Consider the following 15,819-nt stretch of genomic DNA (forward strand, 5'->3'; position numbering starts at 1 on the left):
TTCTTGATGTAAATAAATAATTTGTAAATTATATGTATATATGCATTTATGATAAATATAATTTAAAATTCATATTTTAGTCTAGTTTAACATCCGATTTTGGACAAAGTCCAAATTGTGTCAAAAATTATCCATGTGACGTCATAAAATGGGCGATTATTCATTTTTTTAGGGGTTTGTATCCCACTTCTCTCTCCTCTAACCTCCTTTATTTTTATGACGTCATATGGATAATTTTTGACACAATTTAGTCTTTGTCCGATTTTGTATTGGTTTTTTTTAAAATCAGCTAATAGCTTATTTATCATAACTATAAGTTGTTCGTAGCCCTAATACACGAAATAAAGCTTAAAAATTACAATAGATAAATGATAAAGCACAAAGGCTTCATTAAATAATTAATGTAAAATTAAAAATACTAAAATAAGGAAACTTGAAATTATTCGTTGACCCAAAATTTATGTAACTAATCAAATTTCTATGCAACCTTTCTTACAAAATGTCTATTCACAAACGCATGTAATTACATCTAATTGACACAGTAAGAACCTAACAATCAAGAATTGATTAGAGAACCCATTAATCTAAAGGAGACAATGGCCGATAAATTGATGTACATCCCCAATGATGATACACAAAATTACACCTTCTGTAGATAAAAATTAGTATTTGAAACGTTTGGACACTCAACTAAATGAATCAACCAATCAAAATTCACTAAAGTCACCACCAAAGTTGTTAAGTCAACGAATACGAAAACGTGGTTTTAAACTTTGAGGATTAGTGTAATAAACAGCCCAAGTTTTTAAGCTAATAGAGAATTAGAGAACATGTTAGAACAAATTTTGGGTACTTGTATTATTTCATGATTGTTTAGTGAGGGATAAAAAGATGATTGACAATTAGTGGTGTTCAATGATAACATGCAGTTTTTATAATTTGGTAATCAGATACATTTGCGGAATTGAATACACACTTCAGCTTACTCCAGTTCATAAGGTAAACACTGTAGCTTTTATAAATTGATTATATTTCATGTCGGGAGGCTCCATTAAAGATTTCTATGACTATAAAAAATGATACATAGGTTGATAGACAAGTTGTTGTAATGGGTATGTACTTAGATAACATTTGACTCACCAAAAAAGTGAAGAAAAGTGCAAAAATAACCTTTTTGCCGTTTGATTTTCTTTTATATGTATTTACATATCTTTTTGGTTCACCCCCAAATGCGGTAATTGATATCTTGTGCTTCATTAGTGCTGATTAATAAAAATTAACAGTTTAAACTTGTAACCAAAAGATGCATCTACATTTTATATTTACAGTAAAATCATTCTAAATGAATAATAAAGCTGTTATTCTGAAAATTCAGATATGCCTATTTTTTTGGTTCGCAGTTTAAATAAGAAAAAAATCCGCGAGTCAATTTTAAAAAATCCTTGAAATCCTTTAGTTAGAATTAAACAGTTATTCCAAAAAGCCGATTTGAGTTAAAATCACGTGAGATAAGGTTAAAACTATGTTGTGGTGCCTTTTCTACTGTCTTTTTGATTGGACTACCACACTTGCGCTATATTTGTTTGAGCTGCTACTGGCTGTGCCGCTGATTGTGTACATGAGCTTTCGCCACGTCCTGGCGGTCACACTGAACGAGTTTGTTTTCCTGCTGGGCCTGACCGAATACTTCCCCTGGTACATCAGAGTTGTCGTCTTGGCCGTTCTACTGCTCTTTGTCTATCTTTAGACGACCATGTTTTTTCAAATAATAGCTGGACTGTTAGAAAATGTGATAAGTTATATTCTATTTGTTATGGCGATTTTTATATTTGACATATTTTCTCTGGTATGTCATACTGTTTTGGCGTTCATATGGCTACTGCATGGCAATCCATTTCTGCTCATCTGGTTGATATTTTTCATCCTATCAAGACGCGTGATGTGGGTTCTAGCCATACTAACAACAAATTTACGATGGAGAATAAAGATGTTTGTTATATTTTTGATTTGCCTGTCAAATTATTTTTTCTAAATAAATGATTTTAATGAGGTAATTCGTTTTTTGGTTTAACATTAGATGACGTATCTAGTTTTTTGACAATACTGATCAAAACTTAATTAATTTTACTGTTATAATATAAGAAATGTTTTCGACATTGTTGCTTTTTTTTAATCCTTGTTTTTAGTATTTAAGCTACTCTATAAGTATTTGTGTCTGTCTGTCTATCGATAAAGCTAGGGTTGTGGATTTTTGTTACTAAACACTTCAATATTTTTCCTAACATATGCTAAATAACAAAATATATATACATGTTAATTGTTAATGGCGAGCAAAAAAGGTTATTTCAATTTTTTTTCTTTAGTTAAATTTGTATACAAATTATTCATAGTAACCTAAAATCTATTTATCTATAGCTTAAGTCTTCTAGCATATTTATGGTCTAAAGTGTAAACTAAAATATATTTTGCTTTTAATAACAATTACCTTTGATACCTTTGGACATAATCATACTTGTTATTTTTTTAACCCTTACAACTTGGGGGGGGGGGTCTCTAAGATAAATGGTCGCCGTTCAGTTATAGAATGTCTACGTTATTGGCAATATTGTACTAATTGCATGATGTTTATCTGCCTGTTGTGTAGCATCTCGCTAATAGCTAAACAGAAATAGATCTCTTTTACGGTAAAGCTTTTTGTAGGACCACGGAAGGTTTATACCTATTTTGGTGGAGGGTACCTCATGTTCTTTTGCCTGCTATGTCTAACAACACCTTTAAATGGTTCCATCGGGATACCTCCCACACTGGATTCTTCCCACTTGGTATTCCTCCCAGGGACAGGGGAAAACTTGTCATCTCTTTAGGTTCCTACTTGCCTTATCATTTATTGGTCATTTTGTTTATCCAGTGGGAGGGGAGGGTACAGGGTAAAGAGGGTTTTGGGAGGGGATCGTTATTTTTTCCCGCGACAAGTTTCACTTTCTTAGAGAGCATGATAATCTGGTGAAAGATCCATGTAATAATAGTTCCATTTTTCGCTGCAATTGAATCGCTAAAAGCCCTTAACTTGATCATTTAATTTCTATCTTTTTATTTTTTCTTAATTTAATTAGATGTACATAAATATTTCATAAATTGCATGTATATGTAAAATTAATTTTTTAGTTTATTTTATCTTTATTATATCCTTGATTTATCATCAATGAACATCTGCTCTTTAAATAACTTTATTCGTATTTCCATCCATGTATTGTTTGTGCTTCGGCACTTATGGATGTTGTCATCCTTGTTACTATTTGTTTGGGAATAATCCCTTTCGTAACAACGGGGCGATTCGTCGTATTTTTATAATATCTTTTGATAGGCTGTTTTATGTTAGGTTAGGTTATATTTGGTTAGATGATTGCCCCACAGGGATAGGCAATTGGCCCCGCAGGGTTAGAGCCCCCCCCCCCAGGGGCTAGAAATAGGAGAAAAGCTACTGTAAAAAAACGAAGAATCGCCCCTTAAGGAGCGTTGCCATGAAAGGGACTATACCCATTTGTTTTTTTTATGCATTACTTAGTACAGTTTAATAAATGGATTTTATAGCTCCTCTTTAATTGTTTGTCCATTGCTACACTCTAGTTTGTGATACAGTCTAATGAAAATTCACACATTCATTGAGCATCAGCTACACTCCTCAATGTTCACATGTCTTTGTAACTTTGAATATCTTATAAATCAAGTTTCTTTACCATGGTACTTGCGGCTGCGGTCTGACTATCGATCCAGGTTATCTTCTTTGACGTGGGAAGGAAAGAAAATAGCAAAAAAAAACATTTTAAGACTTAAATATAAAATCAAATTAGCCTGAAAATAAAATCATCAATGTATCTTTTACAAAGACCTTGTTGGTCAGCAGGAGCAAAACTACACAGGAAAGTCAAGGCATTTCAACGTGAAACCTTTTTTTAAACGATGGATACGCGATTTTCAGCTGTAAGTAATCCTAATGTAAAAGAGACAGGATGTTTGTCTGATTGTTGGTCTATCTATTTTACAACATAAAGAAACTTTGGATGAATACAAATGTTTATGTGAGGCTAGTCACACTTCTAGGGTTGTATACCTACTTTATACCTTGTTTATGTCCTTCTATACGTGAATACACTAGTTTACAAAGTACATTACTCTATGTAAACTCTTTTATCAAAAGCCCGGTGCTTTCTCTCAATGTGCAATAAGCACATAACCCACTTAATTTAAAATAAAGAGGAAATGAGTGATGGGATAGTTTATTCTTTTTTCCTAATATATTAGGAGGGTGGTGGAACCCCTCCCCCCCCCTTAAAATAGCAATTACCTTCCCAGGACCTAAATTGTAAAGGATAACTATTACGGTTCAACAATTACTTTATCCTCGTTTCCACACACACACATATACATCTAGTTACTTTTATATTAGCATTGAAAATAATTATAATACGTTAATATTGTAGCTTTGAAAAATTTATTAAAAAGATTTAACGTTGCTTTTACAAAAAATAAAATAAATTCACTAATACAAGTTTTATTGGTGGCTGTTATCATGATCCATTTTCAATTCTAGGTCAGGCAGGGTAGTAGAAGACAAAGAATACAGTTTAAGCTAAAAAATACGATTAATATAAACAAAAAATATGATAATTATTCTAGATTTTGAATGCTTTTAAATGTTTTTAATGTTAATCAAATTAAAGTTGCTGCTTATCTTATGAAAATAATTTGTTCTTTTTCTACATTGTTATGATATATAAAAATAACAATAATAAAATGATAAAAAAAAGTATTACCTTCTATTTTGCATAAAGCCTGCCATACCCTATCACGCCAAGAACAGTTGACATTATTCCATTTCCAGCCATATACTCTCCTCCACTAAAAATATAAAAATTATATATATTTTGATTCATTCACTTTACTTAGTGGTGATTTCCATGTAAGTATTCAAATATTGATTATTTAAAAAAATATTGGTTTACAAAAATAGTTTTTTTAAATAATACCTCAATGCATCTTTCACCTCCAGCATTGTTTGGTTCTCCAGCTTGCCAGTCAGTGAATGTTACTAAATAATTAATACATAACATAACATAGCTAGCATTATCTCAAAATTTATTACAGACTTTACCTCTAGTGTTATCCAGCCATTCATAATTGTTAAGGGAATACAGATCAGTTCCACCATTCAAAACACCGATATATCCAAGTTGTTGGTCAACTTTGAACAGCCATTCCAATTGATACTTGAGGAAGTCATTTTCAGCTTGGTTGCGTACAGAAGTAAGTTGAGATTTTGGGTCTTCAGAGGCACACTTGCTTTTAGCTGAATCCCAGTTATATCCACCCCTCAACAATCTGTAGCAATTTCCTACAAATATTAATAATTTGATATTTGATTTGATTTATTCTTGATTTTACTATTGTTTTCAATACCTGTAGTCCTATCTAAAAACCATCCTTCTTTACAGAAACAGAAAAATTTGGGGCAGATTTGATAAGCATCAATGTTTTTAATGCACTGGGTTCTTGGTATTCCTGCAGGAGCCAAATCACATAAGAAACGCAGTGCCATGCGACAATTTCTAAAAAGATTGATCATACAAAAATATTATATAATATTAAGAATTAAATATAAAAGAATATTATATGCTACTTACAGAAATCCATTGTGATCCAGACAAGTACCACCAACAGTTAAATTAACCATGCAACCTTGTAAAAATTTTTATTGGAAAGATTAATTACAGTATGGATTGGAAACTGATTAATATCCATAGGATTAGAACCAGTTTCCGGCCATATTTTACACAACTTACTATGCATAAAAAATAAAACTAACTGCAGTTTTTTAGTATGGCTCCAAGGGCCTAACAAAACTGAAATTAATCTTATACTTTTTATTTCAAAATTCCTGGAAAGCTTTCAATACTACAATGCGATAAAAAATTGTTACAACATTTAATTTGGAGTTTTCCCTTGCAGATTATTAGAAACCTGTGCTAATCTTAGTGTTCTGGGGTGTAAAATATGAATTTTTATCTACTGTATGTCCCTCTAGTAGACAAAATATTAAATTATTAAATTTACATTCCAACTATTTATATAAAGATATATTATTAAAAGTATATTAGATATTTACAAAAATATCATGGTTTTACCTAAAAAGATGACAAGCAGCAAACACAACTTTTTGTGTGGCATTTTAGTACCAATCTCTTGAAATAATGTATAAATGTGAAAAGTCACTTAGAAATAAAATAAAATATAAAATAAACCTCATGGTTTTTAACCAGGGAGGAAGGGAGGGGACAATGGATCGAATATTCATATTTTAGGAGTCTCAGACTTTGGGGACTGGCTTTAAGGGAATGTGCATGAATTTAGCAGTTTCTGACTGACTTTGGGGACTAAAATATAAATGACGTCACGAGAAATCATGCAACATGACGGGGCATTCTTATGCTAACTAGCGCAATAATAAAAATGTAAACAATAAACAAACAGACAGAATAATATAATATTTGTATCCTTTTATAAATAGTAATACGTTTTGTATGTTGATATAGTTCTCCATTTTAGAGGGCATTACATTACAAAATAAAATTTAGTCTAGTGATGATTTTATACAAATTTTAAAAGCGAAGCTTTTTATAATTTAAGGGTCGGTCTGTCCGTACGTCTGTCCATTACGGTTAGCTCATTTTGTTAAATTAAACAGATTAGAATTGTCCTATCGATTTAAAACTTTACATGATGATTTCTATAACAATTAGGTATGACTTGGAAAACGAAGCAACTCTATAAGAATCTTTAATATTTTTCAGATGAAATCTTGTATAAAATGCAAACAAGCAGAAAATGTGATACTGCCTAGGTTTCCAGGAGAACAACAAAATGGTTACGGTATATATACATTTTTATCAAAACAAAGTTGACAACTACCAAAGCATAGAAATTTAAATATTAAGAAAATATGTTGTAATTAATGAAATGTTAGGAAGGGAAAGACATACAGATTGACATTTTTAATCATACTGTACCTTTGCCACTAATTATTAACAGTTAGAAGATTGCTTTTCGGTTATCATTTCATTCTTATTAGGTACCTAATTTTGAGAAAAGTAAGGGAATAGTGAACAGTCCCTTACGTAACATTGCCCCATATGGGGCTATTCTTCGTATTCTTAAAATGGCTTTTTATAGGTTATTTTGGTTAGGCTAGGTTAGGTTAGGTTATATTGGGTTAGATGATTGCCCCACAGGGTGAGGTAATGGCCCGTTGGGTTAGAGCCTCCCGCATGGGCAATAAATAGGAAAAAAGCTACTGTGAAAAATACAAAGAATCGCCCCATATGGTGCGATTTTACGAAAGGGACTATATCCAAAAGTAATTTCCAGTTATGGTTTTTTAACTAGGTAGCAGTAGGTAATAATTTCATTATCAGTAATATTTATATTAGTGCCGAATTGATATTTTGGCCTTTCAGTTCAGCCTATAATTACTAAAAAAAACATTTATTTCAGATGACTAACAAAGAGAAAATTAGCTTTCCTGAAAGAAGAAGTTATTGATATGGTGCGAACGTGCGAGAAAGAATTTAAGTTATATCACGGAGGGTATCTGCAGCGTGTAGGGGTGGTCCGTAGTTTGACATTTACATAATTTTTTTTTTTTTTAAAGCGAAGCTTTTCTATGATAACGGTCGGTCCGTCCGTACGTCCGTCCGTACCTCAGTCACAGAGAGTTAGCTCTTTTTGTTAATTTAAACAGGTTAGAATTGTCCTATCGATTCCAAACTTTGCATGATGATTCCTGTAATAGTTAGGTACAATTTAGAAAGCGTAGCAACCCTATAATCAATACCAGAATGTCCGTACATCCATTTGAAACATGTCGATTTTTAACTTTTTTAATAACAAATTATCCGATTCTTCAGATTTTTTGAAAACTGATTCCTATTACAACAAGGTATAATGTTATAAGCAAAGCATCTCTATAAACAAGTCCTAAAAATTTAAGTATGTCCTTAAACAGTATTATCTATTTATGCAGTTTTGCAACAAATTTACTTACAATATTGTTTGTAGTGAAGCATTAATATTCTGCTAGTTCAGTTCTGACAATCTACAAGTGTTTATATTCGTTTGTCCTTTCATTTCAGAGCTTCGCTTTTATGGATGTTGTCATCCTTGTTTAATTTTATTTAAAAGGGGGTCATTTAGAAGTTTATTTGGTACTTGCTTACATGTGGTAGACTGGAGCACCGAAAACCCCCCCCCCCCGCTTAGTTTTGACAAAAATCAAAAATAAGGGGGGGGTAGTTTTTTAATGTCTGGAAAATGGCAAGGAGGAAAAGTGCAGGGAAAGGCAAAGACTTTTTGTTCAAAACCCCCCCCTTAATTTTGAAGAAAATCAAAAATAAGGGGGGGGGTAGTTTTTTCACTGTACATTACGCCAGAAAGTTGAGTGAGGTAAATCAAGTAAATCTAGTATACCAGAAGGGAAACCTTATTACAGGGATATTCATGTTTTGGGGCATAATTTCCTTATTTATTTATTTATTTTCCCAGTAAAAGGTTTTAATTTTGTGCGCACAAAATTAAAACCTTTTACTGGGAAAATAAATAAATAAATAAGGAAATTATGCCCCAAAACATGAATATCCCTGTAATAAGGTTTCCCCTCTGGTATACTGGATTTACTTGATTTACCTCACTCAACTTTCTGGCGTGTTGTACAGTGAAAAAACTACCCCCCCCTTATTTTTGATTTTCATCAAAATTAAGGGGGGGGTTAAAAACTACCCCCCCCTTATTTTTGATTTTTGTCAAAACTAAGCGGGGGGTTAAAAAACTACCCCCCCCTTATTTTTGATTTTTGTCAAAACTAAGCGGGGGGGGGGGGGTTTTCGGTGCTCCGGTCTTCACATGTAAGCAAGCACCGTTTATTTTACTTTTATCAATTTGTTTTATCTGATACTTTCCAAAATATGTTTTATTAAGACTTTATCAATAAAAAGTAAATTTTTTGTAACTAGACCAAATATAATTAAGAATTAGAACCATAAATCTAAATACAAAACTAAAAATATCCTTGAGACATTCTATTCTGCAACCTTTTTTATTCATAAACATTTTTAATCAAGTTATTTTGTTTATACCTAGTGTGTGTAACTGTGTTGGTACGTCATAAACTGACAATTTTTTTAGATTTTAAAAAGTTAATCTAATTGATTTTATTTTTATTTATCATTTTGTTGTAATTAAATCAGGGTAGCCCCTTTCGTGACAACACCCCTTAAGGGGAGTTTCTTTGTATTTTCACAGTAGCTTTTCTCCTATTTCCAGCCCCAAGCAATTTTGAAAATACAACGAATCGCCCCTTAAGGGGTGTTGCCACGAATGGGACTATACCCATAAATCATTTTTGATTCAATTGTTTTATATTTACCTAACAATTCTAGTGTGATATGATATATACATATATGTATTATTTAAGTAGAATTTGTTGTTATTTTAATAATTTTTAATACAATTGTTTTAACTGATTCTTGTTTATTATTTATTACGATTTAGAAACCATAAAAACTCAATTGTTACTAGAAAATCCGTACGTCCATTTATAACATGCTCATACACATATAGTAAGCTGCGCTAATATCCAATAAAAAGTAGTAAGTTTTGTTTATATATAGCTTAAGAATTTGGTTACCGATCCGATTAAGTTCTACATTTAAGGGAAGATGCATAAAGGTCCTGAAATCCTTTTAGACTGTTAAAATCTTAAGATGGTTTTATGCTATTTTTCTACGCTAAATTCTAAAACTAATATTCTTTAATAAATGAATTGCTACCAAGTTCTTTATCTTGATAATCAGTGGCTTTTAGTAAAGTAGAATTTGGGGGATGGTGCATTTTGAATTAAAATTAATTAAAAAATGAATAAATTTCCAATAAAAGTTGCACTATCAGAAATTCTCGTTTTATCTGGAATTATTTGGTTTTTCAACCTTAAAGTGTCACAACTATAAAGTTGAATTAATTGCCCATTGTCCCCTCCCTTCCTCCCTGTTTTTAACAAACTGAACAAAAAATTTCAATTCAAATTCTTGATATAATAAAGGCAAAAACTGATAAGGAATTTGTTTAAAAGTCATATAAATGTAATAATGAATTTCTAAAAATGTTGTTATAAGATAATGTTTTGTTACCTCTAGGTTGAATGTATGATGAACTTAACTGATAAATTTTTGCACTTTTCTTCTTTATTTATACAGGGAAACAAGTGTTTCAACTCTTGTGTCATCATTATCATTAAAATTTATTAGAATAAAAAAATAGTTTCTATAATTAATTCCTTAACATTGTCGAAATTAGCCTTTTAAAAAAATATTCTCTTGACCATTGAGCATCTACTCTACTACCTATTATGTCCATTTGTCTGTCTGTTCGGTTGTGATGGAGCCGTTAAGGTAGATTTTCTAGGTTTTTAAGGTAAAGCCAAAAAGTGAAATAAATCTAAAATAATATTTAAGAAGGGCAGATAAAAAGTTAGCAAAAACATATAGGTTTCTGTGTCTTTATTTACTAAGTATATTTGCGAAAACTTTTATTTAATGAAATCTTCCAATTTTTAACCTGTACAAAACGGCCTGCTTAATTGCTTCAAGATCCATGTCAGATCTATATAGGAAATAAATGTCTATAAACGAGCTCAAGTTTTCCAAGGACTATTCGTTGGATACTCATAGTGCTCCAATAATCCATAATAAACTCTCATTGCCCAGAACGATAAGACCCATTATTTTACTTTATTAAAAACAAATTCATTTTTTTCATTTCATGTTGCTATTTACATTATAATGAAGTATTTAATTTCTAATCATAAAAAAGAAAATTTAAATTTATGATATAATAAATTTAAGAAAACTCTGTTTTAAAAGAATTCGATTGTGGCGACACTTTGTGTGTTCAAATATTGAACTAAAATTGTAATCATCATCATTAACCCTTTGGTGATGGTAATGTAAAGAAAAAAATATAATTTAAAAGATCTTTTTAAGATCATTTAAATTATTAAATATTTACTTCCGTTTAAATAGTAATGCCGGGCGAGGAAAATAGATTTATTGGGAAATAGATATGCATATAGAAAACTAGCCAATAGGGAGATAGTTATATCGAGCCAACTCTAGTGTATTATAGATTGCAGGTCAAATTAATGAGTTTTGGAGGGAAAAATTTGTTTGTTAACTATATAAATGATGGTTATTTCATAAAAACTTTTTGGTGGTTGTTGTCAAACCTTTTGTGTAAAGGGTTGAATAACTTTTCAATACAATATTTAGAAAAGAAAGATTACGAAAAGGCAACAAAAATAACTTTATGAAAGATATCTAAGGTTGCAACTAACAATGATACTTTTATTTAAACCAATGCAACGGTGACAGTAATGTTTTTCTCCAAAAGAAAATATTTTACTAGAATATCTAATAAAGTTTAATTTTTAAACTTTTTAAAGGATCCTAAAGTTATTTCGGAATGGAAATATTACTAACATTTCCATTATTTGATACAGAGTGAAATTGTTAAGCTTCAAACGGACAGGTAGATTTACAGACGGACAGAAAAAAACAGCGTTCTACTTTGTATCATAGATTGATAGCTGCATTGAAAAAATATTATCAAATATAATATTGAATAGTATGTAATAGATTCATTGAATTACATTAATCATTACTCGAATTAGAATTAATCTCTAAACCACATTAACTTTTTAATACATAACAAATAAAGATAAGATTTTTGAATTACCAATTAAAAATTCAAAGTTTTAATCTAATTAACATTTAAGTTGTTAGATAGTATATAGCAGTCCTTAAAAAATATCTTTGAAGATTTGTGAAGCTTAATTTTTATGTGATTCTAAGTTTCATAAATATTTTTCACTTTTTAAGTAGATTCTGTATGTTTAAGGTATCACAATAAATAATAAGGATAGTACAATTGTCAATATGATGTGTTACTATATAGGGAGGCACAATCTTTAGAACCAGTCTTACATCCAGTATAAGAGTCATTATTTTTTGGTTGTATTCATCTGTTTATTTGTCATATTTTCATTGTCTACTTTAATATACTAATTCTATGCCTATCCAGTACGCAGTTCATTACAGTAAACATCATTTAGTTTAATATTTCCAATCTTAACTAGACCAATGACATCTAGCTAAACAATATGCATAGATTTCATTTCTGGCAACTAATTACCAAAGAATTCTTCAGAAAATGAAGTGTGGAAATACAAATTTGAACTTAATCCCCTAGGAGCTCACACTTATTCATGATAATTAGAAAATTAAAAAAAATATTGTAAAAGTTTGCTGTTATCCTTTTTATTCATAAAACCCCCTTTTATATGATTTATTTAATGCTGTGTGACATTAGCAAAGCAATTGATAAAATGACAATAAATATATCCTTTTCATGGAGTGGTTTTCTGAAAACACATCATAAAAGAACTTAAAATTGTTAAACTTAATTTTCTTGAAACAAAAAATTTTTTGCCTGTAATAAAATCTACGCATAATGTTTAGCTATATGACATTGTTATCCATTTTATGTGTTTGATGGTCCTTAGCTGTTTGTTTCATTTTTATTTTAATACATAATTTAATTGACTTTTACCTTAATCCTTATGTTTCTTTCAAAATCTAAATCTAGATATTGTATTACTTTTTTAGTAGCGAAGCTACTCTATAATTCACTTTGTCCGTCCGTCAGTCAGTACGTAACGCTATGGGGGGAAATGGGATTTACTCAGCTCCTATAAAAGATAGAATGCTGAAATTTTTGACAACATTCCCATCATTGAGGAGCACAATTGACCATATAACATCATTGGCGTTCGGACCGATTTTTAGCAGGTTTTAGGCTATTTTTATATTTTTCACATTTTTCTCCATATCTTCAGTGTTTATGGTCCGATTTTCAAAATTTTTTCAGTTACAGATATTAAAATTAAATTTCCCGTCGTTTAAAGGATCAACCATGAAGGCCAGACTGCCTTTTAAGCAGGTTTTAGGCTATTTTTATATTTTTCACATTTTTCTCCATATCTTCAGTGTTTATGGTCCGATTTTCAAAATTTTTTCAGTTATAGATATCAAAATTAAATTTCCCGTCTTGTAAAGAAAACAATCATGACGGCCAGACTGCCTTTTTAGCAGGTTTTAGGCTGTTTTTTTTATATATTTAACATTTTTCTCCATATCTTCAGTGTTTATAGTCCGATTTTCAAAATTTTTCAGTTATAGATATCAAAATTAAATTTCCCGTCTTTTAAACAAAGTAACCATGACGGCCAGGCTGCCTTTTTGGCAGGTTTTAGGCTATTTTTATATATTTAACACTTTTTTCCATATCTTCAGTGTATATGTTTCGATTTTCCAAATTTTTTAAGTTAAGGATTTAAAAATTAAATTTTTTGTCGTTTTAATAAAACAACCATGACGGCCAGACTGCCTTTTATCAGGTTTTTGGCTATTTTTATATGTTTTACATATTTCCCCATATCTTTGTTTATTTTGATGCAATTTTCAAACTTTTATGGGATATCAGTATCAAAATAATTTTTCCCATTGTTATGAGCATCTTTAATATAATTTATTTTGACCATCGTCATCATGCAAAATAAAACAAGGTTTCGTGTTTATTTTATCCAATAAATCTATTCTTGATTTTAGTAAAAACCTTTTAAATCTACCTGTACGTATTCCAATCGACGATTTTTTATGCTTCGCTACTTATGGATGTTGTCATCCTTGTTTCTCTAAGCTTGAGTTTCAGGCAGGATAATCAATCAACAAAAATAACTAAAACACAAAAAAATCTTATTCAGTCTCAGAAATTTATTAACTATGCTAAGAATAATAATGTGAATGTAGTATGAAAAAGAAACATAATGTGTAATTTTATAAATCGTAATATTGAATAATAGTTATTTATCGCATTGAAGACACTTTTTTTGCGGATTGACGTATCGCGATAAATAGGATGAGAACTAAACACTAACTGAATAACTAACTAAATAACTAATTTGTATTTTTTACATGCATGAAGGAAGGACATTTCTGTTATTCATTATACAGACAACATCCTAAAATTTAAAGTTACAGCATGCTGAATTTTGTCCTTGTTCTCTTGCTTGTGCATTGTAGTTTTTTTATGAAGTTAATCAGGGATCTTAAGGGATTAAACAATAAATTAATGTATTGTACATTAAGATATATAAGTTTTCCGGAATTTTAAAGTTAGGGGGAGATTTGAAATCTGCATTAAATTTTAAGGATTTTTTATAAAATTCGTTTTTTCTATAATTCTTTATCTAAAAGCGGAAATGCATTTTAAGTTAATTAGTTTTGGCATCTGTGATTGGTGGATTTAAAAAATCTGCGCTCTGTTTGGATGTCGTACATCATTCAACCAATTAGAGCGCAGGTAGTTTTAAATCCACCTATCCTATTGGTCAAAATTGATTAACTTAAAATGCATTTCCGCTCTTAGATAAAGAATTATAGAAAAAACGAATTTTATAAAAAATCCTTAAAATTTGACGCAGATTTCAAATCTCCCCCTAACTTTAAAATTCCGGAAAACTTATATATCTTATTGTACATGCCCAATTATGATAATAGATTTAAGCCTTTCTGTAGATTAAAATGATTAATTTACAAGTTTGGATAGAACTAGTGCTGTAAACCAACTAATAAAAATTATCCGAAAATAAATTAGCTATTAGAATTTGGGTATGGTGTAATTAACACTCATATGTCCCCTCCCTCCCATTTGTTCTCTCTAACATTATGGTATAAGCAAGGAATGGGGGATGGGGGGGTTGAAAGACTTGAACTTGAAATTGAAATGGCGCTCAAAGTTTACAAACACGTTGTCTCGTATTTATTCGAATCCGGTGGATAGGAACCAGTTCTCATCCATACGAAAAAACTATGTCTAGCATCGTATTATATCCAGCTTTCTACGAATATAAAAATGTACAATCGTAAGATTGTAACCAGTTTTAATCTTATAATTGTACATTCTATAACCGTAGAGCTGTTTATGACAAGAAATACCTATTATTCATTTGCTTAAAAGATTTGGTTACTATTATTGTTAAACCCTATAGTATATGAGATATTGGAGAGGTAAGGATGAAACATCCAATCATCTTTTTACAACCCCCCTCCAACAATTCTTTTAAGGTCTTGCTAATTGCCAGATCTTTGGAGAATAATTAAATTGCTAATTATATAAAAAATCAAGCTTATATAACATTTATAGAAATTACGTAAAACTATCTATTATATCTTAGCAATAACACGTAGATTATAGATAATAAACTATATTTGGGAATAGTCCCTTTCGTGGCAACGCCCCTTCAGTGTCGATTCTCCGTATTTTCAAAATGGCTTTTGATAGATTATTTTAGGTTAGGTTATATTGGGTTAGGTGATTGCCCCGCAGGGTTAGAGCCCCCTGCAGGGGCATGAAATATAAGGAAAGCTACTGTGAAAATACGGAGAAACGCACCTTAAAGGGCGTTGCCACGAAAGGGACTATATCCCTATATTTGAGTCATTTTTCTTTTCAATGCATATGGCAGCTTATACAATGTAGATGAAATTTTTGACAATTTTTTTCACTTGTGCCTTTCAGATAATATTAATGAAAAGAAATGTCAAATTGCAATGTGCCGACAATAAACCTTTGTTGCACTTTTTTTTGTAAAGAAGG

At 30.6% G+C, this 15,819-nt stretch overlaps 2 protein-coding genes across 2 annotated transcripts in view; one reads left to right on the forward strand and one right to left on the reverse strand.

Annotated features, from left to right (window-relative positions):
* LOC145328594 (uncharacterized) overlaps positions 1-1,747 on the forward strand; it is a 40,944-nt gene extending 39,197 nt beyond the window's left edge. The window contains exon 23 of the mRNA XM_080172337.1: positions 1,589-1,747. Coding sequence (XP_080028463.1) covers positions 1,589-1,747 — 159 coding nt within the window. The remainder of the gene's footprint in view (positions 1-1,588) is intronic.
* Positions 1,748-4,475: 2,728 nt separating this feature from the next.
* LOC145328305 (snaclec 2-like) lies at positions 4,476-10,279 on the reverse strand. Its single transcript, XM_080171932.1, has 8 exons — positions 10,236-10,279; positions 6,183-6,239; positions 5,682-5,736; positions 5,458-5,606; positions 5,153-5,392; positions 5,028-5,089; positions 4,815-4,899; positions 4,476-4,630 (listed from the first exon to the last, which is right to left on the reverse strand). Exons 2-8 carry the CDS (start codon positions 6,223-6,225, stop codon positions 4,626-4,628), a joined length of 639 nt encoding a protein of 212 aa, XP_080028058.1. The 5' UTR covers positions 6,226-6,239; positions 10,236-10,279; the 3' UTR covers positions 4,476-4,625.
* Between the last annotated feature and the right edge of the window lie 5,540 nt (positions 10,280-15,819).

This window comes from Acartia tonsa, chromosome 9, assembly GCF_053477335.1.
Source record: "Acartia tonsa isolate MP-2025a chromosome 9, ASM5347733v1, whole genome shotgun sequence".
Taxonomy (NCBI): domain Eukaryota; kingdom Metazoa; phylum Arthropoda; class Copepoda; order Calanoida; family Acartiidae; genus Acartia; species Acartia tonsa.